The 26951-nt window shown below is 47.6% G+C and overlaps 1 protein-coding gene across 3 annotated transcripts in view; it reads right to left on the reverse strand.

The window, feature by feature from the left end:
- The window catches only part of CAND2 (cullin associated and neddylation dissociated 2 (putative)), a 34131-nt gene extending 20504 nt beyond the window's left edge, over positions 1–13627 (reverse strand). The window contains exons 1-5 of one of the 3 annotated variants that reach the window (XM_077857754.1): positions 13506–13627; positions 6967–7110; positions 3516–3670; positions 2720–2843; positions 653–918 (exon numbers count right to left, since the gene is read on the reverse strand). In XM_077857754.1, coding sequence (XP_077713880.1) covers positions 653–918; positions 2720–2843; positions 3516–3670; positions 6967–7106 — 685 coding nt within the window. In that variant the 5' untranslated portion in view covers positions 7107–7110; positions 13506–13627. Of the gene's footprint in view, positions 1–652; positions 919–2719; positions 2844–3515; positions 3671–6966; positions 7111–11790; positions 11930–12678; positions 12831–13505 lie in introns of those variants that run through there. The other 2 variants (XM_077857752.1, XM_077857753.1) reach the window with 2 other exon arrangements.
- Positions 13628–26951: the final 13324 nt, after the last annotated feature.

Consider the following 26951-nt stretch of genomic DNA (forward strand, 5'->3'; position numbering starts at 1 on the left):
CTCTGCCACTCAGGAGCTATATGACCTCAGACACACCACCACACTTCTGGGACCTCCATATACTCTTCTCTTTCCAGCAGTGATAACAATGCCTACCAGGCAGAGACTTGGGTTAAGATTAAAGACATGATGCATATAAAGAGCTCTGCTTAAGTCTTGGCATAGGGTAGGTACAGGTAGGCAAAGGGGCACAAGGAAACTTTTGGGGGGTGATGGAAATGTTCTGTATCTTGATTGCTGTAGTAGTTTCACAGGTGTACGCAAAGGTCAAAACACACTTTACCTGTGCACTTTAAACAGTGCAGTTTATTATATGTACGTTATGCTCCAATAAAAATTTGTAAAAACCCAAACCTGGCTTATAGGTTGTTATTAAAGTGTATCTGTCAAAGCAAGATGATAGAACATACTGTATTTAAGTTTGGTGGCATGATTTATAATTATCCGTGAGCCTCAGAATAGGTAGTTCAGGTTCAGAAAAACGTCACACTCAGAGCCCACCCACTGCCTCTCCAGCTCCGCGTCCCGCTTTCAGGTGTGTCAGGCCACATCCCCTTACCCGGGAGGTGGCTGACGCTCACGCCCCACCCGTCTGCCCCCAGCACCACCCACCTTGTCACGAACCCCTTGCAGAGGCGCGACACCCCCTTACCGAGCCGGTGGCCAGCCTGCCGGCCTACGCTACCCAGACACTGGATCAGAGTGCGGACGGCGGCAGGGCTGGTGGGCGCGCGAGGGCCCGGCAGCCGATCCAGCAGGTGGTCCGCGAGCTCCACGAAGAGGTCGGTGCTGCAGGCGGCCGCCAGGTGGCCGAGGGCCCCGACTGCCCGCTTGCGCACGGCCAGGCGTGGGCTGCTGAGCTGCGGCAGCAGGCAGTGCAGGAGGCTGGCGTGGAAGGCACCCAGAGGGGCGCCCAGCCTGGGGAGTCGAAGGGGATGTCGGACGGGGCCTACCCACCCAGCGGGCAGCCTGGGCCAGGCACCTCTCTTCTCCCCATCCTCTCCAGGGCTCCACCCCGGAATTATGACAACCCAACTCTTGGTAAATCGAAAGGTCCCCTGCAACTGTGTGGAGTAATTATTTATTATTACACACAAGAAAGCAGCAGAGAGAAGGGACTTTCTCAAGACCACTCAGCCAAGAAATACAAGGCCAGGACTTGAATCCAGACTTCCAGGTTGCCAGCCTGCAACCTGGCCTGATGGTAATGGGACGTGGGGCTGACTTCCTGGGAGTCTGGGTTTTGCTAGGCACACTCTATACATACACATACACACACACACACACACACACACACACACACACACACACACACGCCCTGTTAGTCTATTCCCTTCACTGAGACCACAGTGGTCTCACTGACCTCTGACCTGGTCAACCCTCTGCCTAAACTCTTCAATGGCTCTCCCATATCCAGCCCAGCTCTCTTCTGGATTTCATCTCTTTCTTTGTTCCCCTGCTATGTCACAGGGCCTGCACTGGAAGCTCCGGTAAGATTAGACTGACCCTGGAGCCTGCCCTCATGGAGTCTTTGGTGGACTGGGTGCCTCCCAGATACCTCAGATTCAACATGCCCCATCCAATGAATCCATCACCTTCCTCCCCACGCCCCTGCTCCTGCCTCCAGAGTGCACCCCAACACAGCCAATGGCCCTGTGTCTGTGTCCCCGGTTAGTAAAGCCAGACCCTGGGGTCATCTTTGAGTCTTTGCCCTTCACCCACTCCCAAGTCCTGTGGAGTCTATCTCCTAAATAGAACCTGAGTTTCTGCCTCCAGAAGCTTCCTAAGCAGTGTCCCTGACCATTCATCCCCTCCCATCTACCATGCATACTGCAGATAGGAAGAGGAGTCTGATACACACAGAGAGGCACAAGGCATTCCTGGACCCCTGCCCTGAACCCCATCCCCACTCCTCACACATTCAGTGTAATGTTTAGCCACCCACCCTCTGTTCTTGCCCAGCCCTTGGCCTCATCTCTCCACATTACAATCTAGCGCCACACGGTCTCACACAACCCCCAGGATCCATGTCTTCCCCAGCCTGGATCTTCTGGGCTGAGGGTATTCTCCCCCTCCAGTGTCACCCCTATGCCTACCCAACCTGGCCAAGTCCTGCCCATCCTTGAAGGCTTAGCTAGCAGGACCCTATCTAGGAAGGTTCCCTACCCCCAGCTGCTCCTCTGAGCTCCTAAAGGCTCTGTTCTTTTTGTTATTCTTATTCCACTTAGATTATGTATCTGTGAGCTCCTCCCTAGGAGGGCCCAAGACCCATCCAATTTCATATTCCCAGCACCAGTTCAGCACCTGATATTTTTCTGGGTCACAGAGCAGGTGTTCAAATCTTGGGAGGTTGAATGAATGGTTTTAAAATGTCCAGTGCAATTTAAAGCAAGGCCCAGCTATACTAGCCCAAAAGAAGAAAAAGAGAAAGAAGAGGGTGAAGGACAGGATGAACACCTACAGGCTTTGAGGCTTGGAGAGACCTGAATTCACACCCCAGGTTTTGCTATTTATTGTTAAGTGGGAAGGGCTTGGGTAGGACTCTGAGATGATAGAATTATGATGAAGGATTTCTCCTTCACAGGGCTGCCAGGACAATCAAGGAGCGCCAAGCACAGAGCCTGGTGTGCATTAAATGCTGGCTCTGAGGATTTGAATCCCTCTCTGTCCCCTTGTCGCCCACCCTCGGTCCTCCTTGCCCAGGGTGGGCCTCCCCTACCTGCTCAGCATGTCAGAGAGGATGTCCAGGGCTTCCAACTGCACAGCCACGTCCTCTTGCTGGGCGATGGCACTGGTGAGCTGGCCGGTGATCTTCCGGCACACATTGGTAGCCAGGCCAGAGCCTATACAGAGCACAAGGATGGCACAGTGAGACCATAGGGCTGGCCTCTACCTGTGGTCAGCCTCTGCTCTCATAATACCTCTGAGCCTACATCCCTGAGAATCCAGCTGACCCTGGTCTCAAGTGGTCCAAGGTATGACCCAGAGTACATCTGAACTGGACAGATCAAGAGACTGAAGAACTGATGGCTGACTCAGCCCACACCCAGTCCCTCTGCCTTCCACCTTCTTACTAGGGAAGCAGGAAAAGCTCCTGTCCTAGACTCCCTTTCTGCTAGCAGGGGCCAGTGAAATATATAGGTAGAAGTCTTCTGACAGCTTCTGGGGAAATATATGCTTTTCTAATAAAGGACAAAAAGCATAGGCAGAGACCTCACCCCTGTCCTAATGGAGCTGCTAAATGAATTGCTGCAAAAATGGAATGGCTGATCCCTCTGGAATTATACGAGGAAAGCAACCCTGTACTCCTTCAAGCTATCATTAATTAGATTTTGTTACTTACAACTCAAGCATTCCTGGCACAGAGCCTTGAACTTAAAGCGATCAGGGTCTGAATTCTCTGCCACTTACTAGCCGGCGGGCCTTAGGTATGTCCCTTCACCTCTCTGAGCCCGTTTCTTTAATCATAAAGTAGCACAAATAATGATAGTGCCTAATCCCTGGGACCCGGGTACCTGTGGCTGCAGGGGGGAGCTCCGACAGGACAGTCTTGAGGCCAATGCCAGCGATGTCTCGGAGCTGCTCCTTATCAGACCGCATGTTGGCACAGAGGGCATCCACGATGGTCTCCACCTGGTACTCCTTCACTTTGCCCACCAGAGGACCCAGGCTGAGCAGGGAGGGAAGGAGGGTGTCCAAAAGCCCCAGGCTCAGCCTGAGTCATTATGCTCCTTAGGTCTCCTCAGGCCCATGGAACCCACATATGCTGAGGAAAAGGCGCCATGTGGATAGGGGACTCTCTATTTTGCTAGAAAGAGAGGCACCCTCTGGGTCTGCCAACATCATTCCTGGCACCTCCCAAACCTGCACCTCCTCCTGGGTTTTGCATGTCAGTATATGGCCAAACCCTTGATCCCAGTAACCTCAGCTGGAAACCAAGGAATGCCCAAGAGCCTTGGTTCTCAAACTTGAACATGTACCAGAATCCTCTTGGAGGGCTTGTTAGAACAAACCTCTGGGCCCCACCCCAGATTTTCAGATTCAGAAGGCCTAAGAATTTAAATTTCTAGCAAGTTCTCAGTAGATGCTGATACTGGTGGTCCAGGGACCACACTTTGAGAACTTCTGATTTTAGTCACATATCCGCTTCATGAGTATCACCAGTATCACCTGGAACTTGTCAGAAATGCAGAATATCATGTCCTACCCTAGAGCTACCAAACCAGAATCTGCAGTTCAACAAAGGCCCCAGATGATCTGAATCTACATTAAAGCTTAAAAATAGCTATACTAGACATAGTAGTTCTCAGCCTTAATTGTGCATTGCCATTACCTGGGTGCTAGCCCCAGAGACTCGGAGTTAATTGGTTTTCAGGTGTGGCCTGGACATTAGGAATTTTGTTTTTTGTTTCTAATTCCCTAGGTGATTCTAACATTCAGTTAAGGTTCTGAGATGTTGGTGTGCGTTAGAATGCAGATTCCCAGGTGCTACCTTCTTATCTGCTCTCTTCAGACTCCTCTCCACCCCTCCTGCTCCTGAGTCTGAATCCTTGGTGGGAAATACAGAGCTATAACAAGGGTCCCAAGGAACCACAAAGCATCCCAGTTTGCAATCTATGGCTCTCTTTAGACGGTTTTTTCCATCAACTCTTCTAAGTACTCATGCGGTCCCCCTTTCTACCTCTTATAGTTCCTGAGTGGTGTGTAGTGCCCTCAGGAGAGTTCTGGAAATTTATGGAGGCCTTTTTTGGTCATAAATAATAAGATGTCACTTCTGGCTTTTATTTGGGGGCGGGAATGTGCATGGGGCTGGAAAAGACAATATTGCAAAACCAAATGTTCCATGTCTTGGGATTCACATAGGAAAAAAAAAAAATCTTTCCATAATTATCTGAGTCCAAAATCTAATTTCAATTTACACGTAAAAACAAAGTACTTTTTACACTATTTTATTATACTCTAAATTTTCCAAGAATGTAACTATCATGTAAATTGAAGGAAGACTGTACTTTGTTTTCTGGCAAACTACCCTGAGATGTTCACCGTTTCAGAAAATCTCATCACTAATTCAGAAAATCAGCACCAGGATGTCTGGGTGGCTCAGTGGTTGAGCGTTTGCCTTAGGCTCAGGTCATGATCCTGAGGTCCTGGGATAAGTCCTGCATCAGGCTCCCCACAGGGAGCCTGCTTCTTCCTCTGCCTATGTCTCTGCCTCTCTCTTTCTGTGTTTTTCATGAATAAATAAATAAAATCTTGAAAAGAAAAGAAAAGATAATCAGCACCACAGTGCTGCTTGTGGTAGCTGAGCCTCAAACATCCATACCTGCCTCTACCTCCAATTGCCACAGCACCCACAGTGAACCTACGTTTAGTGCAGGCATCTCACGACTTTATTATCACTTCAGTCAATGTTCCAATTACATACTAGAACACATACTACCATACTATTGGTTATGTTAGTGGGAAATCGCCATCTACTCTAGCTCTACTGCATGGCTAGAGAGATGCTTCCAGACTACAAACATGACCATGTCACATCCCTGCATAAAACTCTACTGAATTCCCTCTGCTCTTAGGATCAAGTCAAAATTCATTAAGACGGCCCAGAATGCCTGGGCCCAGCTCACAGAGTACTGTTCCACAGGCAATGCCCCAATTCTGTTGACTGTTGACCCCTGCCATTCCTCAGTCTTCCAGCCTCCCACAGGTGTGCCCTGCACATACCTCACCTTGCTTATTTATTTATTTATTTATTTATTTATTTATGATTTTATTTATTGGGGTGCATGGGTAGCTCAGTCAGTTTAGTGTCTGCCTTCAGCTCAGGTCATGATCTTGGGGTTCTAGGATCAGATTGAGCTCCATGGAGCCCTGTGTTGTATTGGGCACCACTCAGTAGAGTCTGCTTCTCTCTCTCCCTTTGCACCTCCCCCCATTCATGCTTTTTCTCTCTCTCAAATAAATAAATTTTTTAAAAAAATTTTATTTACTGGGGCACCTAGGTGGCTTTGGCTTTTGGCCAAAGCATCTGCCTTTGGCTCAGGTCATGATCCTGGGGTCTTGGGATCAAGTCCTGCATCAAGCTCCCCTCAGGGGGTCTGTTTCTCCCTCTGCCTATGTCTGCCTCTCTCTGTGTGTCTCTCATGAATAGATGGATAGAATCTTAAAATTTTTATTTGTTTGTTTGTTTGTTTGTTAATTTATTTATTTAGTTATTTATGAGAGAGACCACATGCATGAGTGGGGAGCCCAGACATGTTGCGGGGGGTGGTCCCAGGATCCTGAGACCGTGACTTCAGCCTAAGGCAGATGCTTAACCAACTGAGCCACCCAGGCATCCCTCATCTTGCCTTTTTAGCTCTAAAGGTAACTGGCCAAGGTCTTAGGACTGCAACCTCATGGTAACCTCATGGTATCTAGAGCAAAGGCTTTTGGGGCCCTCCATCCCTTCAGCCCTCACCACTCCTTTTGCACACCAGCATGACCTTCCAGCTGCCAGCACCTGCATCTGCACCTGAAGGCTTTCTCTGGCTGGAGGGGTCATGAATACATAACCTTCCATCCTACCCTGGGAGCAGCCCTCAACCAGACTGGCAGCCTGCAGGTAGAACACTCCACAAGCCATGTCCTACACTGTGCCTCAAAGGTCCCCAGTACGGTTAAGCTCCACTTGCCCACAGCAGTAACTTGCTTGATGTTTCACATGTCATTGGCTGTCTTCCTTCCCTATCTCATTGCTCAATTTTCCTATTGGAGCTCTTGAGATCACTTCCCAAACTTATACTTGCATCCCTGTGACTGGGTCTACTTCTGAACGGATCCAGACCAAGGCACTGTCTAACTCCTCTGGGGCTTCAAGAGCTGCTCAGCAGCTACTCTCTCAGACACTGAACCTCAAAGGGGCAGGGGCCCCTGGGGTCCTCTCACACCTGGCCTTGCCCCGTCCCCATCAAGGCCAACACTCACCACTTGACGGCCAGGTTCTGCACTTCACCGTTCTTGTCCTCCAGGAGTCTGAGCAGCATCTTCACCACTTTGCGCTCACTGTCCTCGTCCAACTGGATGGAGTCCTTCTGCAGCTCCGACATCAGGTCACTGGTGGCCATGAACCTGGGCAGGAGGGCAGAGGAGGATTACTGAGCAGCTACTGGGCTCCTGTATTTTGGGCAGTATCTTAGAATTCCCCTAGAAGCAGACCTTGATACAAAGATTCAAGGGCAAGTAGATTATCTGGGCTGGAGGTGCAATCGGGCCACCACCAAGAGACCCACATGTGAGATACCAACTGCCACATCGTGGCAGGCTAGGAGTAGTACAGCACACTGGCTAAAGGCTGAGCCTTTGAGTTTGGTGGCTCCTGCTCCTACCACTTATGGAAATGCCAACTTGGGCAAGTCGCTTCACCTCTCTGAGCCCTCATTTACTTGTCAGAAAAATGGGGATGAGAACAGCACCTGTGTTGGGGGGTTGCACAGAAGTTAAAATAATGTATGTGATGCGCTGAGCATACAGTGAGCACTCAATAAGTAGCACCACCATTATTATAATGGCACATTACGTCATTCACCTCTTGTCCATGCTAGAAGGTCGAATAGACACCTGTCTACCAGACAGGTGGAGTGGGGCTAGCCACCCCTACCTTAGAGAACCCATTCAGTCCCTGCCTTTAGACCAGTGGTTAAAGTGGTTAAAGACCAGTGGTTAAAGACCAGTGGTTAGACCAGTTTGGTTTGCCACCAAACTGTAGGTGGCATCAGAATCACCTACAGGGTTTATTAGACATTGCTGGGCCCCACCCCCAAGGTTTCTGGACTCAGATCTGAGCCAGGGGCCCTAGAATTTGCATTTCTAACAAGTTCCTGAGGGGCAGGGACCATACCCTGAGAACTCCTGCCCTCGGCCATGCTGATGGGCCACAAGCATAACTTAGACATTGATGTCAACAGCTGACCAGTCCCCAACCACAGCTCCCTGACCCTGAGGTGGTCATCAGAGCCAAGTGCTACCCATGACAGGTGGCCAGACCCATGTGGCTTGATCCATGTCCTAAGGATTGAAATTGCGGTGGGATTATGAACAGGAAGGCCATGAACTAGGGCTGCAGGAGCATGATGGTTCCTGCCAAGATTAAGAGGCCAGAGCAGGGATCCCTGGGTGGCGCAGCGGTTTGGCGCCTGCCTTTGGCCCAGGGTGCGATCCTGGAGACCCGGGATCGAATCCCACGTCGGGCTCCCGGTGCATGGAGCCTGCTTCTCCCTCTGCCTGTGTCTCTGCCTCTCTCTCTCTGTGACTATCATAAAGAAATAAAAATTAAAAAAAAAAAAAAAAAAAGAGGGCAGAGCAGCCTTAAACTGGCAGCCCTCAGCTGTGCCCACCTTGCAGGTGTTTTTCAAAAATTCTATTTATCAACATTTAGAAACTGGGAAAGTTGATGTAAAAGTTCTAATTCCCAGATTCTCTTGAAAATAGAATTTTTTTTAAAAGATTTTATTTATTTATTTGAGAGAGAGTGCAAACCATGGGGGAAAGGCAGAGGGGGAAGAAGTAGGCTCCCCACTGAGCAGGGAACCCAACATGGGGCTCGATCCCAGGACCCCAGGATCATGACCTGAAGGCAGACGTTTAACCGACTGAGCCACCCAGGTGCCCTGAAAATAGTCTTTGACTACAACTGGGCCAACATCCCCTGGTGACAATAACTGGCTGGTCAAAGCATGGCTGCCCTCAGCAGGTAGGACACTATCTCCAATGGAGTAGGTTCCCATGAGGCCCACTGCACCCATTCACTGGGTCCTGTAGGGACTTGAGAGGAGAGACCGGAGGGGAATGCTGGAGCAGCAAGGAGAGATACGGCAAAGTTAGGGCCAGAGAGTGGCAGCCCCAGAGGAAGCCTCCAGGTTTTGCTGACCCACCAGGCCACCCTGCCTCCTCATACCAGCCTTGCTTTTGGGCTTGACCTCACTCTACTAACAAGAGCCCTACCAGCTCCTCCCAAGCCTCCTGTGGCAAAGTTGATCACAGTCAGGAGTCCAGTCTCATCTCTGCAAGCTCAGACCTGCTGCTTGATGTTATGGGGAGACCCAAGCACCCTGGTACCAAGAGGGCACCTGTCGATGTCACTGCTGTTTATTTTTAACAGCTGGGATTAGCCTCACGCTGCTGAGAGAGGGAAGGAGACTGGGCTGGAGGTCAAGAGGGAATGGGGGCTGACTGTGCCCACCTCTGGGCCTGGTCATCACAGGAGAAGCAGCCAAGGTAAGGTGAAGGAGGAGATTTGCATCTGAGCCAGGCCATGGCCTAGGTCTGCCCAGCTGCAGGGACATTCTGAGACAGCAGGCAGGGTCTCTAAACTGCATTTCTGCTGCAGTTCATGGAGACGCAGCTCGGTCTGGTAATGAGTTCCTTTGACCAAGATGAGTTTCCTGTCACTGTCTTTCTTCTCTGTTGAACTCCTATTCAATTGTCAAGGACTCAGTTCAAATGTCCTAGCCTCAGGAATGACTCTTCTGCCACCCTGCCCTACCCCCAACCCACACTCTCTAATCACATCTGGTTCCCCTGGATAAGATTCTCTCAGAGCACTCTGCATTCCTCATCAGAATACTCTTCAAAGTGCATTGTCAGCTTGGTTAGCAGTGTGTCTCCTTATTAGAATATGAACTCACAGGGGCCCATCAGGTTCATCCCTGGGACTCCAGACCCAGCAAAGAACAGGTCTGGAGAGGGCCTGGAAGGTAGGGTGAGGGCAGGAGGAAAGGCAAGGGAAGAGCCAGCCCTTAACAGCCAAGCAGCTGTGGAAACCCAAACTCAGAAACCAGCACTTCTGAGATATGCCTCAGCATTTCAGACACCCCCGAGTTCCTGCAAATAACCAGCTCTCAGAGAAAGAAAGTTGTATTATGCCTTTGTACGTGGTGGTGGCAGTGGGGGCAGTGGGGCAATTACAGCAAAGCATGTAATTTGGTAGATAAGAGCTTGAGCACTAAGTTTGGCTTTTTTTTTTCCTTAAGATTTATTTATTTATTTTAGAGAGAGAGTACAAGCAGGAAGAGGGGCGGAAGGGGAGAGGGAGAGAGAATCTCAATCAGACTCCACACACAGCGCGGAACCTGACACAAAGCTCCATCCCTGTGACCCCGAGATCGTGACCTGAGCCGAAATCAAGAGTCTGATGCTTAATCGACTGAGCCACCCAGACGCCCCTGAAGTTTGGCTTTCAGTAAATATATAGGTCTTGCCACTTATGAACTGGGTGATCTTGGGCAACTGACGCCTCTCTGAGTCTCAGTTTTCCACCTATGAAATGAGAATTTTCTTTGCCCCACCTCATAATATCTTTGGGAGGACAACCAGGTCTTACCATGAGGCAGATGGGGAAACCAGGCCCAGAGGGGCTGCAGGAACTGCCCAAGGTCACACAGTAGGTTGGGAGGAGACTCAGCACACCAGTCAGGTCTCCTGGTTTCTCAACAATTACTACTGTGTTTTTGAAAAATGATTTCGGAATTCCTCCGAGAGCCCTCATTTATCCATATGGTTGCTGGAGTCTTGAGTGGGAACTGAGCAGCCTCCTACCCACAGAGGGACAACGGGGATCAAAGGCTTTCTTGACCCTACCTGGGACCCCCACTTGCAGTCACCACCTGCCTCCAGAAGCCAGAGGGCATGGTTTCAGTTTCATTCCAGAGAAACCCTAGAGGCAACTCAGCTGAAACACTTAGCCACATGGGCACCTGGACAGTTGGTCAGCAGGACCCAGCCTTCCTGGTATTTGGACTTTAAAAATAGATACCATTCTCACATGCTTGGGGTGGTTTTAAGTGTTCTCCAGCAGAGCAGGCTGAAAGGGCTGCTCAGGCTCTAGTTGGCAGGACCAACTCTCCCTCTTCTGGAGACTTGGACCTGGGGACCAAGAGACAGGGGTGCAAATCCCCTCAGCCACTAGCTGGCTATGTGACCTTGGGCAAGTCACTTCACCTCTCCGAGCCTCTGGAGAACAGGAAGGACAATAACTAGCACCCCAGCAGCTGGGTAGACTAAATAAGACTGCACAGCAGGGAACCTGGCAGCCAGAAAACACTCACTGAGCACCTCCTGTGTACCAAGAACAGGCTCTGGGATGCAAAAAAGAAGCACACAGTTCTGCTGCTGGGGTTCTGAGGATCTCAGGGCTAGAAGTTAGATGCAGTTAGAAATATGAGGTGGGGGATGCCTGGGTGGCTCAGTGGTTGAGTGCTCAGGTCATGATCCCAGAGTCCCAGGATGGAGTCCCACATCCGGCTCCCCACGGGGAGCCTGCTTCTCCCTCTGCCAATGTGTCTGCCTCTCTCTCTGTGTCTCTCACGAATAAATAAATAAAATCTTAGAAAAAAAAAAAAAAGAAAGAAACAAGGGAGGTGCCCAACCCTGCCTGGATGTCAGGAGGCATCCCAAAGAGGTGACAAATGAGTAGGAGCTACCCAAGTGGAAGGAGGAAATGAAAGAGGGGTGAGGGGTTGTAGTAAGGAATGGGAAGAGGGCAGGGCAGATTTCTGATGTGCATGGAACGGAAAGTGTCAATTTATTAAGCACCTATCTGGTGCCAGCCGCTGATCTAAGCATCGCGCTTGTATTACCTCTTTTCAAACTTGCACCAACCCTCTGAGGCCCGTTCTCTTACGAGCCCATCTTACAGAAACACGAACAGTAGGTGGTTGGGGGCGGGATCTGAATCCAGTGCAGTGGTTCTAAAGCTCTCCTAGAGGCTCCCCAGGGGTGCTGAGGACCAGGAGAGGGGAGCCTCAATCTCACCTGTCAGAGGGCTGGCTCAGATGGTCTCGCTAAGATCTCAGCCCCTGTGTTAAGACTGGCCTAGATTCGGACCCCACATCCTCCACGTCATAGCTCTGGGACGGCAACTGGCCCCTCGGTGACTCTGAGCCTTGCTTTCCCCATCTGTGAACTGGGGATAAAGTGCCAGAATGTTCAGTAAGGGGGCTATGTTGGTTTCTGTGGGCTCCCAGGGGCCAGAGCTGGCGGTGTGACCAGAGCCAATCCCATCGCTGCCCCCCACACACCCCTCACTCCCCGGGCCTCAGTCTCCCCCTGAGGATGACAGGGTTGGAGGAGAGGTTTCCTCCATCCTTTCCAGCTCTGTTCGGGTGTGGCTCAGAGCGGAACAAAGAGAAGGGGAGTGGTACCCAAAAGCTAAAAGCCCCCACCCCAACCACAGCCTACCGGTGCCTGAAGAGCCACTCAGCGCAGCCCCTCCAGGGGAGGGCAGGGGAGAGGAAGGGAGGGGGGAGGGCGTCCCGACGCGGCGCAGGGGGGAGGCGGGAGGTGACTTTGAGGAGAGGGCGGAGCTGAGGGTGCAGGGGCGCCGCGGGTAGCGGGGTCGGGGTCGGGGTCGTGGGCCCGGGAAGGGGCTGGGTTTCCGTGTCGGGAAGAAGACGCGGGCGCTGGGATCCCCAAGGGGGGCCGAGGGCTTCACCGCGGGTTGGGGTGCGGGGTGCGGGGCCCCGGCCCGGGGAGAGAGGGAAGGCGGAGGGAGGCGGGAGGGGAGGCGCTGGGGCTCCGACCCGGCAAACTGAGGCAGGGCCGAGGAGCTCGGCGCGACGGGGGCGCAGGGGGGCGGGGGCGAGGCCGGGCCGAGGGGCGGGGGCGGCACGTGGGGGTCGGGCGGGCGCGGCGGGGGCGCACCTGAAGTCCTTGTCGCTGGACGTCATCTTCTCCAGGAGGCTGGAGATGTGGAAGGCGGCGGTGCTCATGGTGGCTGCGCGCCGCGGGGCCGCCGGCGGGAGCGAATATGGCTGCGCGGGCGCCCCCTCCCCCGCCTCGCCGCGCGGGCTGCGCTCACCGGACAGAAATAGCAGCCCCCGCCCCGCCGGGGTGGCGCCGCGCTCGCGCCTGGGCCCGGGCGGCCGCGGGGGGCGGAGGGGGCCTGCGACAGGCTCTGCGGGCTCGCCCCGGGCCCGGCCCCGGCCCCGGCCCCGGCCTCGGCCTAGCTCGCGGGCGGCGCCGGCTTGCACACCCCCGGGGACGGGGAGGTCACTGCCTCTCCCCGGCAACCGCCTCCCTGTGACTCCTGGGGTCCCGACCCCGGTTGCGTGGCACGCGCACGGGATCGGAGGGTCTCAGGTTCGAATCCCGCTTCTCCGCGTTCCCCTGTTACGTAGCCTGGGCCAAGTGGCTTTGCGTCTCCGAGCCTCAGCGTTTCCATAGGTGCCGTTCGAGAAGCGGGAGCTGCAATTAGTGTAGGTCAAGCCAAAGCGCTCCCCCTGCACCCCACATCTCATGCTGGCCTGCCTCACAGACGGACCGGCAGGCTCTGAAGACTGTACCCGGCCACCAGGCCCCTGCTTGCCATCCCCTACCCTCGAGCCACGGGACCAGTTTCCTCATTTTACAGAGATGCAGCTGAGACCCAGAGAGGCAGAGAGGCTTACTAAAGGTGGAACAGCCAGGGGATCCGAGATGCAATCAGGACTGACCCTAGATCCCTCAGTGCCTTGGGCAACGACCCTTACCCCTTACGTGAAGCTCTCCACGCCTTCTTCACAGTTGGGTATAAGCTCAGGACTGGAAGATGTGTAGGAGCACAGAAGAGCCCTGTGCCTCTCTACGTAGCCAGGAAGCTCCTGGCTCTTAAGAAAGGGAATAGCATGTGCTTTGCAGCAAAACAATCCTGGATTCAAATCCCTACTAGGCTGATTCCTGGCTGTGTGGCCTTGGGATAATAACACAACCTCTCTACACTGTTTTTCTCACCCAAAGATGAAGATTAAAAATATCTTTATAACACACTTATTGGGTAGCCGGGTTCTAGACCAGTGCTGTCCAACAGAATTTTCTTCATTGTTGGAAATTTTCTTTGTGAAGGCCAGTTAGCTCAATTGGTTAAAGCATAGTGCTCAGAAACCGAGATCTGGAGCTGAGCATGCTCATTGCTTGCCATGTCCTTTCTTCTAGGTGCTCTCTGCAGGCAGAGTTGTGAAATATATGTATGTCTACTAATCCCCATATACACACATTGATCTATATGCTATGATCTGAATGTTTGCATCTCCCCAAAATCATGTGTTGAAATCCTACCCCCCAAAGTGATGGTATAAGGAGGTAAGGACTTTAGGAGGTGATCGGGTCATGAAGGCAGAGCCCTCATGAATGAGATTAGTGTGCCTTATGAAAGAGACTCCAGTATAGAGTTGCTATGTTGTACACCTGAAACTAATGTAACATTGTATGTCAACTATATTTCAATAAAAAATAAAATAAAATAGGAGCACCTGGGTGGCTCAGTCAGTTGGGTGTCAGACTCTTGGTTTCAACTCAGGTCATGATCTCATGGGTTGTGGAGTCAAGCCCCATGTCTGAGCTCCATGCTCAGCAGGGAGTCTGTTTCAAACATTTTCCCCCTCTGAGTGCCCCTCTACCCACTCACCCTCTAACTCTCTCTAAAATAAATAAATGTTTAAAAAGATATATAGGGACACCTGGGTTGCACAGTACGACTCGGTTTTGGCTCAGGTCGTGATCTCAGGGTCATGAAATGGAGCCCTACATCAGGCTCCATGCTCAGCGCTGAATCTGCTAGGACTCTTTCTCTCTCTCTCTCTCTCTCTCTCTCTCTCAAATAAATAAATAAATCTTTAGCAAACAGGGACACCTGGGTGGCTCAGCAGTTGACATCTGCCTCTGGCTCAGGGCGTGATCCTGGTACCGGGATCCAGTCCCACGTCAGGCTCCCCACCGGGAGCCTGCTTCTCCCTCTGCCTATGTGTCTCTTCCTCTCTCTCTGTGTATCTCATGAATAAATAAATAAAATCTTAAAAAAAAAAAAAACTCTTTAGCAAACAAATAAATAAAATCAATAAAAGAGACCTCAGAAAGATCCCTCACCCCTTCTACTTTAGGTGGACTCAGTGAATATGGCTGTCCCTGAACCAGGAAGCAGGCTCTCACCAGACACTAAATCTGTTAGTGCCTTGATCTTCGACTTCCCAGCCTCCAGAACTGTGAGAAATAAATTTCTCTTGTTTAGAAGCCACCCAGTGTATGGTATTTTGTTATAGCAACCCTAATGGACTAAGACATTGTATTTATAATAAACACCATGAGTTCATACTGATGTGATTTCAATCCATCACCACAGGCAGGGTTCATTCTAGCCTTCTTCCTTTCCTTTTTTTTTTTTCTTCTTTTTTAAAAAAATTTAGATTGAGGTATAATTGGCATATAACATGTTGATTTCAGGTGTAGAACATAATGATTCAATATTTGTTTACGTTGCAAAATAAGCACCACAAGTCTTAACATCTGTCCCCATACATAGTTACAGAAAAAATTTTTTTCTCATGACAAGAACTCTTAAGATCTACTCTCTTAGCAATCTTCAAATATGCAATACAGTATTATTAACTGTGGTCACCAAGCTGTATGTTATATTCTCATGACGTATTTATTTTATAACCGGAAGTTTTTATCTTTTGATCACCTTTGCTTGTTTCTCCTACCTCCCTAGGCGCCCTGCCTCTGGCAACCACCAGTCTGTTCTCTGTATCTGTGAACTCAGTCTTCCAGGGCTAATGATTTCTGTGTGCGAACCCACTAAGCTGGTTATTCAGGAAAGTCAAAAGGCTGCTCCAGTGACAAACCCGCCACCCCTGGGAAGCAGAGCTGACACCTAATAGAGTGAGCAGTACAATAGGTGCCTTCCCCCTTTCCCTATATGTAACTTCTTTCTTTGACGGTAATAAATGTTTCTCTTGGGATGCCTGGGTAGCTCAGTGGTTGAGTGTTTGCCTTTGGCTTAGGTCATGATCCCAGGGTCCCGGGATCGAGTCCCGCATCAGGCTCCCCGCAGGGAGCCTGTTTCTCTCTCTCTGTGTCTCTGCCTCTGTGTTTCTCGTAAATAAATAAATAAAATATTTTTTAAAAAATGTTGCTATTGGGGACCCCGGGTGGCCCAGCGGTTTAGCTGTATACATATACATATACAGTATCTTCAGAATTGCTAACCTTTACTCCTGTGAGAAATTAATTTACTTTTTTCACCTGAGCCATAAATGAGTTCTAACTGGCTCACAAACTCACGCAAAAAAGCTCAAGAAGAAACAGGATTTAGAGCAAGACTGTAGGGAGTTATGCTCTACCTTCTTGAGGGTAGAGTATCTACTTTTATTATTTTAAATTCTTCTGCACTAGATATTTGTTTATTCTCTCCCATTTATTTATTTACCCAATTATTTATTTATATCAATATGGACCTATGGATATTTATTTTATACTCTGGGTTATAATCTGGTACTACTCTATTTTGTTGCTCAAATTATTTTAGCTTTGGCCATTGAGAGTTTCAGTTGGTTCTTGTGTCCTTTTGACATACCCTCATTAGCATATGTGTGTGTCTTTAATTAATTGTAACCTACTCCAACAATGAGAAACCTGGCTCCCACCATCAGTCATCCATTTACCTAATTGTTCATTTCCAGTGTATATGTATAAAAATATTAGAATTGTTAACCTGGGGCAGCCAGGGTGGCTCAGCGGTTTAGCGCCACCTTCAGCCCAGGGCCTGATCCTGGAGACCTGGGATCGAGTCCTGCATCAGGCTCCCTGCATGGAACCTGCTTCTCCCTCTGCCTGTGTCTCTGCCTCTCTCTCTGTGTGTTTCTCATGAATAAATAAATAAAATCTTAAAAAAAAAAAATTGTTAACCTGTATCTCCAGAGGAAACAATTTGATCAAGTAGAGTACTATGTATATCTTCTTTTGCCTTTAGTTTTGTGGCTTCCACTCACTTCCAAAGGATTTAGGTCAGCACCCTTCTCCCCCACTCTGTTGGTTGTTGCAAACATTTATAATACGGTTAGATCACTTTGTCACATTCTGCATTCCATCCTCAAATCCCCTGAACCTCCTAAATGGTTTTCTAAAATTTGAATATATTAAGATTCATCCTTTGTGCTATAAAGTCCTGAGTTTCGAGAAATAGTGTCATGTATTCAGTATCATATAGAATAGTTTCATCATCCCAAAAAAAGTCTCTGTGCTCCACCTATTTACTCCTCTTCTTTCTCCTGGATCCATTGACAGTCACTGATCCTTTTTACAGTATCTATAGCTATGCCTTTCCCAGAATGTCATTTAGGTGGAATTATACAGTGTGTAGCCTTTTCGGATTGGCTCTTTTTTTTTAATTTTAAGAATTTAAAATTCACCATGTCTTTTTGTGGCTCAATAGCTCATTTCTTTTTATTGCTGAATAATATTTGTATGGATGTACCATAGTTTGTCCATTCACCTATTAAAGGACATCTTTGTTGCTTCCAGTTTTTATTTTATTTTATTTATTTATTTAAAGATTTTACTCATTCATGAGAGACACAGGCAGAGGGAGAAGCAGGCTGCATGCAGGAAGCTCAATGTAGGACCTGATCTCTGGACCTTGGGATCACGCCCTGAGCCAAAGGCAGATGCTCAACCTCTGAGCCACCCAGGTGCCCCATGCTTTCAGTTTTTAGCAATTATGAAGAAAGCTGCTATAAACATTCACATGCAGGTTTTTGTGTGGACACGAGTTTTCAAATCAATGTGTAGATACCTAGGAGTGGGGTTGCTGGATCATATGCTAAGCTATATATTTCTTTATAGGAAATTTCCAAAATGTCTTCCAAAGTGCCTGAACCACTTTGCATTCTCACCAAAAATAAACGAGAGTTCCATTGCTCCACATCCTCACTAGTATCTGGTGGTGTTAGTTTTTGGACTTGGGCCATTCTGATAGTCACCTTGCACTATATCATTGTTGTTCCAATTTGCAATCTCCTAACGACAACAATGAACATTTTTTATATGCTTATTTGCTATCTCTGTATCTTCCTCCGTGAGGTGTGCTCTTACTGTTGAGCTTTAAGAGTCCTAAATTTATATATGTTTGGATACAAGTCCCTTACTAGAAATGTGACTTGCAATTATTTACTCCCAGTCTGTGGTTTGTATTGTCATTCTCTAAATAGCATGTTTTGCAGAGCAGTAGGATTTTTTGTTTGTTTGTTTTTAAAGATTTTATTTATTTATTCCTGAAAGACACACACAAAGAGAGAGAGAGAGACACAGGCAAAGAAGAAACAGACTCCTCGCGGGGAGCCCGATGCAGGACTGGATTCCCAGACCCAGGATTATGCCTTGAGCCGAAGGCAGACACTCAACCGCTGAGGCACCCAGGCGTCCCATGGTTTTACTTTTAATAAAGTCCCACTTAGTAATTTTCTCTTTTGTAGATCATGCTTTTGGTGTTATATCAAATAACTTATCACCAAACCCAAGCTCATATTGATTTTCCTCCAATATTTTTTTCTAGATGTTTTATACTTTTATATGTAGGCCATGATTAATTTCAGGTTAATTGTTGTGAAAGGTACAAGGTCTGTATCTACATTTATTTTTTGCATGTGGGCACACCATTGTTCCAGTGCCATTTCTTGCAAAGACTATCCTTTCTCCATTGAATTGATTTTGCACTTTTGTCAAAGAACAGTTGACTGTATTTATGTGTGTCTATTTCTGGGCTCTCAGTTCTGTTCCATTTGTTCTATTTGTCTGTTCTTTCTCCAATACCATACTCTCTTGACTACTGTAGCTTTATAGCAAGTGTTGAACTTGTGAGGTAGGATCAGTCTTCTGACTTTGTTGATCTTTATTACTGTTCTGTTTGAGGTCTTTTGCCTTTCCATACAAATGTTAGAATCAGTGTGCCAATGCCTGTAAAATAGTTTGCTGGGATTTTTATTAGGATTGTTTTGAACCGATAGATCAAATTGGTGAGAATTGACATCTGAACTGATTCTTTTTTCAGCCATGTCCAGTCTACTAATGAACCCACCAAAATTATTCTTTACTTCTACCATAGTGTTTTTGATTTTAGTGTTTCTTTTTCATTCATTGTTACAAGCCCTTAACAATGTTAATCACATGTATTTTAAATACTCCGTCTGATATTTCCAACATCTGTGTCATATCTGTCTGGTTCTGAGGCTTGCTTTGTCTCTTCAAGCTGTTTTTTTTCTCATCTCTTAGCATGCATTTTGATTTTTTTGTTGTTGAAAGCCAGACATGATGCTTTGGTGAATAGGAACCAAGGTAAGTAAGGGTCTAGTGTAGGAATTTATGTTAATTTGGCTAGGAGTTGGGCTTGCTTATTTTTATCTGTAGCCATAGCTGCTAGAGGCTTCAAATTCTTCTAGTGTCTTTGTTTTGATCTTCCCTGTTGACTTTGGGCTTCCCTAGATTCTCCTCCACAGAGAGAATCTGCATCATACAGCTCCTTCAATGATAATCTACTGTTATTATTCTGGTCCCTGTTGTGGCATGGCGAAGGGTGAAAGAAGAGAAGTGATTTATAATCATATGGTTTTTTAAAAGATTTTATTTATTTGAGAAAGACAGATGTAGTGAGCAAGAAGGAGACAGAGAAGCAGGCACCCTGCTGAGCAGTGAGCCTGACTTAGGGCTCTATCCCTGAGATCATGACCTGAGCTGAAGGCAGACATTCAATTGACTTATAATTTAATCTCAGTATTTCAGTGCACCTGTGTCCCTGGGCTGTGAGTCTTGTGCACGTTTCTTAGTTTTATTCCTCCACTTTAGAACATCTAGCAAGATCTGTCCTTGCCCTGCTAGGTGGGAGAAATGTCTTTGCCCTAGATGGGATAAGGATTGGTAAAGTCTTTTTCCCTGGAGAGCAGGTGTTTGTTATGGAGAATACTCTGGGTGTATTTCACAGTGGTTACCCTTTGCCTCTTCTTGTCAGAACCAGAAAGAGAGCTCTCTTGGCCCTTCACTCTGAGAATTTAGTGAGATTCCCAGAGGTAAAACTCACAAAAGTATGGGGTACCCCTTAAGACCGTGGCCCTCAAAAGTTTCTCACTCTTATGCTAGTTCACACACAGCCTCTGGCAATTTTTAAGATTACCATCTAAGGATTCCTATCAGTTTATGACTCCTAGTGGCTTTTGCTCTAGGTAAGCAGATCTCAGCTGTGACTTTTATTATTATTCTGTATGGTAGGAGATACAAGTCTAATTTTATGTTTTTCCCAAATGGTGACCCAGTTGCCCTAGCACCATTTATTAAAAAGTCCACAAATATAAAGGAGTAATACAAGGTAGTTTATTTGTAATTTATCTGTATCTTGATTATGGTGGTAGTTACATGATTTTTTAAAAATATTTTATTTATTTATTCATGAGAGACACAAAGAGAAAGGCAGAGACACAGGCAGAGGGAGAAGCAGGCTTTCCTGAGGGAGCCTGATGTGAGACTTGATTCCAGGACCCCTGAGCCAAAGGCAGAAGCTCAACCACTGAGTCACCTAGGGGCCCCTAGTTACATGAATCTATACATGGGTCAAATGCATAGAAACCGTGCACACAACTCAACACATGTAAAGTATTATAAAAGCGGAATAAGGTGTGTAGTCTAATTAATGGTATTGTACTGATGTCAATCTGGCTTTGCTATTGTACTACAGTTATATAAGATGTAAGCATTGGGAGAAACTGGGTGTATCTAGGGAAGCCCAAGCTGTATTATTTTTCCTGCTTCCTGTGAGTCTATAATTTGTATCAAAATAAAGTTTTTAAAAATCCATCTCTGCCATTAAGATTCCTAGATTGAATTTCTTATAGCCCAATTTGTTCAAGTGGCAAAACTAGTCCATTTATATTCGTTACGATTACTGATATGGTTGGTGTACCTTTATCCTCACTTATATTCTATTTTGTGTAATTTACCCTACCTTTTCTTTGCTATTTCCTGCTTTATTGATTAAATTTTCTTTGTCCCTTCCTTTTTTCCCCTTTGATGGAAGTTGTGCATTCTATTTCACTAGTTTAGGGATTATCTTTAACATTTTAACAGATGAAATTGATTTAATGAAATCCAAATTTAATTTATAAGTTAATTAATAGGGCAGCCCGGGTGGTTCAGCAGTTTAGCACTGCCTTCAGCCCAGGGCGTGATCCTGGGGTCCCAGAATCGAGTCCCGCGTCGGGCTCCCTGCATGGAGTCCACTTTTCCCTCTGCCTGTGTCTCTGCCTCTCTCTGTGTGTCTCTCATGAATAAATAAATAAAATCTTTAAAAAAATAAGTTAATTAATACCTCTACTCACATCCTGAATAATACAAGTATCTTACAATATCTTAACTCCAATATCTCCAGGCTGCTGTGTATCATTGTTTATTATAAATTTGAATTCTACCTTGTATTTATACATCTCAAGTTATGTGCTATTTCAGAGAACACTTAGATTTACCCATGTTTACCAATTCTTTTTTTTTTTTTTTTTTTTTTTAAGATTTTATTTATTTATTTATGAGAGACAGGCCCTGGGCTGAAGGCGGCGCTAAACTGCTGAGCCACCCGGGCTGCCCACCAATTTCTTTACAATAATTTCTTCTTTGATTCTTTCCTTCCTTCTGTGTTCAATTTCTTTTTTCTCTTATTTTTTTAAAGATTTTATTTATTTATTCATGAGATACACACAGAGAAAGAAACAGAGAGAGAGGCAGAGGCAGAGGCAGAGGGAGAAGCAGGCTCCATGCAGGGAAAGGAGCCCTTCGTCGCAGGACTCCATCCCAGGTCCCCAGGATCACTGTTTGGGCTGAAGGTGGCGCTAAACCACTGAGCCACCCAGGCTGCCTTTCTTTTTTTCTTGATATAGTCATGAAGTTTTTTTTCAGCCAAAATCTGGGAATGATAAATGTATTCATTCTGTCTGACAACATCTTTGCCCTTAAATATTTAGATGGATTTAGAATTCTAAGTTGATAGTTACTTTCTTTCAGCACTTTGAAGATATGATTCATTATTTTTTGGTTTATATTGTCTCAATTTACATGTCTGCTCTCACTGTAACTAACCTTTCCATTAGTACCTCATGGTCAAATGTTGCTACTCTGACTCCTGCCATCACCTCCACATTCTAATTGGAGTATATACTTTCATTTACAATTTATTGGCCACACACAGGTATTAGAGGACTAGAAAATGTAGTCTATTCTGGCAGCCATGTGCCAGGTATTACTCTAGAATAGGGGTCAGAACTGGTTCATTCCTGAACTTTCCACCAACAGGTACCCCATAGGTATCTGAAGATGGGTTTCATCAACCAATCTTCCTCCTCATACGGGCCCATGGTCAGGGCTTAAAGTGTTGCCTGAGGAGAAGACCCAGGCAGCAGAACCAGCCTCTTCCCCCCAGACACAGCCCTCTGCCCAGAGGTTATTTCTCTTGGTCCTGTGAGGAGGTCAGGCTGCTCCCCCTAGGTCCCACTTCTGTTTGGATCTCAGCAGGGCTCTCTGCCCAGCTCCTGGCATTCCATGTTGTGAGATCCCAGGCCATTTCAGAGGGGACCTGGATGAATTCTTTCACCTTCTATTGCAGAATTAAAAAGAAACACTTATTGGAAATGCCTGGGTGGCTCAGTTGGTCAAATGTCTGCCTTTAGCTCAGGTCATGAGCTCAGAGTCCTGGCATTGAGTCTGGGCTCCCTGCTCAGCAGGGGAGTCTGCTTCTCCCTCGGCCTCTGCACCACCACCTCCTGCTTGTACTCCCCCCCCCCCGCCCCGCAAATAAATAAAATCTTTTTAAAAATAAAATAAAAAACACTTATTGCACACTCCCACACACGTTGTCCTGTGGGTAGGTGACTTCTCCATTTGCCCTCTGAAGAAGATGAGGCTCAGAGAGGTTAAGCAATTTGACTAAAGTCACACAACCAGCACCAGAACTCAAATTGAGGTCTTCTAGCTCTCAGTTCTGGCCTATTTATAAGACTAAACTTCTTTCTGAGATGGAGAAAGGTGTTTGTGGCTTGAAGAAAACAAGATTGAATTCTTGTTCTCTCACATAATTGAGGAGTAAGTGAGGCAGGCAGGTTTCTGGGAAAGGGTGTCAGACTCCCAACCATGGCGGGGAAGCCAAGGACCAAAGGGAGTGTTCCTTGGAGTGTTTGCCAGGTAGTCAGGCCATCTGCAGGGCACAGGAGGTTATAAAGGCAAGCTGATTAGAGATACAGCTTAGAGCAACTACTTTGGGGGAAGAAAGAGCTAAGTTTGAGTACCCTCTAGCTGTGTGAGCTTGGGCAGGTGACTCAATCTCTCTGTGCCTCAGTTTCTACATTTATCAAATGGAAATAATAGCACCCACCTTGGGAGGTAAAGATTTTAGTAGAATACCTGGCGCATGGCAAGCCTGCACTAAATGGTAGCTGTTAGTTTTTGCTGTTTTATTATCATGACACCTAGTAGGGGAGACAGACACTGACGTGTGATGGCTGAGGGATGTATTATGGGGACACAGGAGAGAGGGGTCGGACGTCTGAATCAGGCCTTAAGGAGCCAAGTACATCCTCCAGGCAGACCACCAGGCTGCCATTCCAGACACACAAGCTTGTATCTCCGCATCCTCAGACTTCATCATTGGCCATCCTGGGCCTACCCCTCAGGCCCACAGGACAGGTGCGTCGTGTGACATCTGAGCTTGAGCTCAGTCCAGACAGTATTTTCAAAAGAGTCAGTTTCCAGAGTTCTTAGAATTCCGTGGCTGAAGGCACTGTCTCCTCCAGCAGACACAAGCTATTTGCAAACTCTTGGTCTTAGATCTCAAGATGCTCTCAAAGCTTCCTTTTTAAAAATCTTCCTCCCGGGGATCCCTGGGTGGCGCAGCGGTTTGGCGCCTGCCTTTGGCCCAGGGCGCGATTCTGGAGACCCGGGATCGAATCCCACGTCGGGCTTCCGATGCATGGAGCCCGCTTCTCTCTCTGCCTGTGTCTCTGCCCCTCTCTCTCTCTCTGTGACTATCATGAATAAATAAATAAATAAAATTTAAAAAAAAAAAAAAAAAATCTTCCTCCCATGGGCAGCCTGGGTGGCTCAGCGGCTTAGCACCGCCTTCAGCCCAGGGCCTGATCCTGGAGACCCAGGATCAAGTCCCACATCAGGCTCCCTGCATGGAGCCTGCTTCTCCCTCTGCCTGTGTCTCTGCCTCTCTCTCCCTCTTTGTGCTTCTCATTAATAAATAAATACAATTAAAAAAAAAAAGAACTAAAAATCTTCCTCCCTCCCTTCCTCTCTCCCTCCCTTTTCCTTTTCCTTCCTTTTGTCCTTTCTTCCCTTTCTTTCTCCCTTCTGCCTCTCTTCTTTACATTCTTTCTTTCTGTCATAGGGGTTAACAACTCACACTTCTCTATTTACAGAGATTGTTGAACCCCTCCTCGAGAACATGACTGTACTTGAGGGTCAGACAACACCGGGGTGGGTTCACAGTTCACAGCTGGAGGTTCCAGGATGGTGTCTCTAGCTAGCAGTCTCCCAGTATCTAACTGCTGAATGCCTCCACATGGGTTCAAACAAAGACATGGAAGCACAGTCCAGACACTATTGAAGAGCAGCATAGGGACGCCTGGGTGGCTCAGTGGTTGAGTGTCTGCCTTGGGCTCAGGTTGTAATCCAGAAGTCCTGGGATCAAGTCCTGTATCAGGCTCTCTGCAGGGAGCCTGCTTCTCCCTCTGCCTATGTCTCTGCCTCTCTCTGGGTCTCTCATGAATAAATAAAATCTTTAAAAATAAAATAAAATAAAAGAACAGGATAACCTCTCTGATACTGTGGAATGTGGGCCCAGTGACACACTGTATTCTTAAAGACTTATGATGGTGACTTCAAACACACACAGTAGAAAGGACTGTATAATGAACTCCCACCTACAAGTCACCCAGCTTCCACTCTTATCAATATTAGCTAATGGTGATTCCTCTCTCCCCCTCCCACATTTTACCCATTGCTGGAATGCTTTAAAGCACACCCCAGACACAGTGTCACATCACTGGTAATCATTCTGCATCACCAACAGATCACATTGTTTTTACATAACAGATGTGTTATCATCACACCTAACAAAAATAACAATGAATCTTTTTTTTAAATTTTGTTTATTTATTCATAGAGACACAGAGAGAGAGAGGCAGAGGTACAGGCAGAGACGCAGGCAGAGGGAGAAGCAGGCCCCCTACAGGAAGCCCGACGCGGGACTCGATCCCAGGCCTCCAGGATTACACCCCAGGCTGCAGGCGGCTCTAAACCGCGCGCCACTGGGGCTGCCCAAAATAACAATGAATCTTAAGTAATGGAATATTTAATTTGTATTCAAATTTCCCAGATTGTGTCAAAGATGTCCGTTTGCATTTAGTTTCTTAGAAAAGTATATTATCACTCTGCTGCTACAAATAGGGAAACTGAGGCTGCCCTCCCACAAAGTCACAGAGTTAGTAAATAACAGATCTATTTTATATGGAAGACACTGTCTTAGATTTTTACTCTGTACTGCTGACTCAAAGCTTCAAAAGCCCTAAGAAAGAGAGAGAGGAGGGATCCCTGGGTGGCTCAGCAGTTGAGCATCTGCCTTCAGCCCAGGGCGTGATCCTGGAGTCCTGGGATCGAGTCCCACATCAGGCTCCCTGCATGGAGCCTGCTTCTCCCTCTGCCTATGTCTCTGCCTCTCTCTCTCTCTCTCTCTCTGTCTCTCTGTGGCTCTCGTGAATAAATAAATAAAAAATTTTAAAAATAATAAAAATAAAGAGAGTGAAAGGGAAGAGTGAGGGAGGGAAGGAAGGAGAGAAAAAAAGAAGGAAGGAGAAAGAGCAGCCACTGCCATCTGGAAGCTGGCCTGGTGCTCACAATTGGGCCATGCTATTCTCTGCCAGGACACAAGCAATTTCATGGAACACCAACCTTGTATAAGATCCCTCTGGGGCCATGATAGAGACAAAGCAAGGCCATTTCACAATTGTGTCTCAACCCAGACAAAACAAGGTCCCTGTGCCACCCACAAAATACTAAGAACCCTTCTGTTGGCTAAAATCACTGTGACTGCTACATCTTTATGGATCATAGCTCCCCTCCCTGTAGATGAGATTTATCAAGATGTCTCATCATGGAATTGCCCCACCTTTCTGGTAGCATTCAATCTAGTGAACCCTTCCTACCTTAGGCCCTCCCCTAAACCATCCAGCCAAAGCACCAATTTTACAATGGGTTCTTTCTAGTACCCTCTATGAGGACACCACATGGTCGCCAAAGGCATGTTCTCCCTTGCCTCCGTGAATAGCAGCAAACCCAACTTGTTTAACTACAGGTGGTTCCAGTAGCCTCTGGCTGGAACCCCAAATGGGGTTCCATTTGGCTCTGAATTCTGCAACTGATATTTCCATAAGTTTTGTCTGCCAGACCACCTGTAAGGCAGAGAGACAGGAAATGCATCATATCCCTTTGTAAAAGCTCCAGCTGATGGGGACTGGGTGGCTGAATGGTTGAGCATCTGCCTTCAACTTAGGACAAGATCCCAGGTCTGGGGATCGAGTCCCGCATCTGGCTCCCTGTGAGGAGCCTACTCCCTCTGCCTGTGTCTCTGCCTCTCTCTGTGTGTCTCTCATGAATAAATAAATAAAATCTTAGAAAAAAATAAAAAAGCTCCAGCTGAGTGCTGGTCAGAAACTAGCTCCCAGTAGGCCCTCAAGATGAGACCAGATTCACCCTAACCTCTGTACTGAATCCTGCCATCTTGGGTGGGGTCAGCCCCAGCTGTCCTGTTTCCCTGGAGGCCAGTTTCTGGGGCCCCTGCTCAGAGCAGCAGAGTTCCATTTTGCTTGTGTCCTTTCTATTCTGCAAATGAAGGGCATTGTTCTTTGGCCAGACCTGTGGGGACCCAGGGCCTGAATAAACCCCCATCTGATGGGAAGCTTTATTCATTTCTCTCGCTCCCCAGATTCTCTGACCTGCAGGAAAAACAAACCCTAAGGACCCCACGGCCCAAACTCAGCCAGAGGACCCAAGGTCCCAAATCACTTCTCTCCCTTCCTCCTCCTCCTCCCTCTCCTCCCCCCTCCTCCTCCTCCTCCTCCTTCTTCTTCTTCTTT

The sequence above is a fragment of the Canis aureus genome, chromosome 19 (genome assembly GCF_053574225.1).
Source record: "Canis aureus isolate CA01 chromosome 19, VMU_Caureus_v.1.0, whole genome shotgun sequence".
Lineage (NCBI taxonomy): Eukaryota > Metazoa > Chordata > Mammalia > Carnivora > Canidae > Canis > Canis aureus.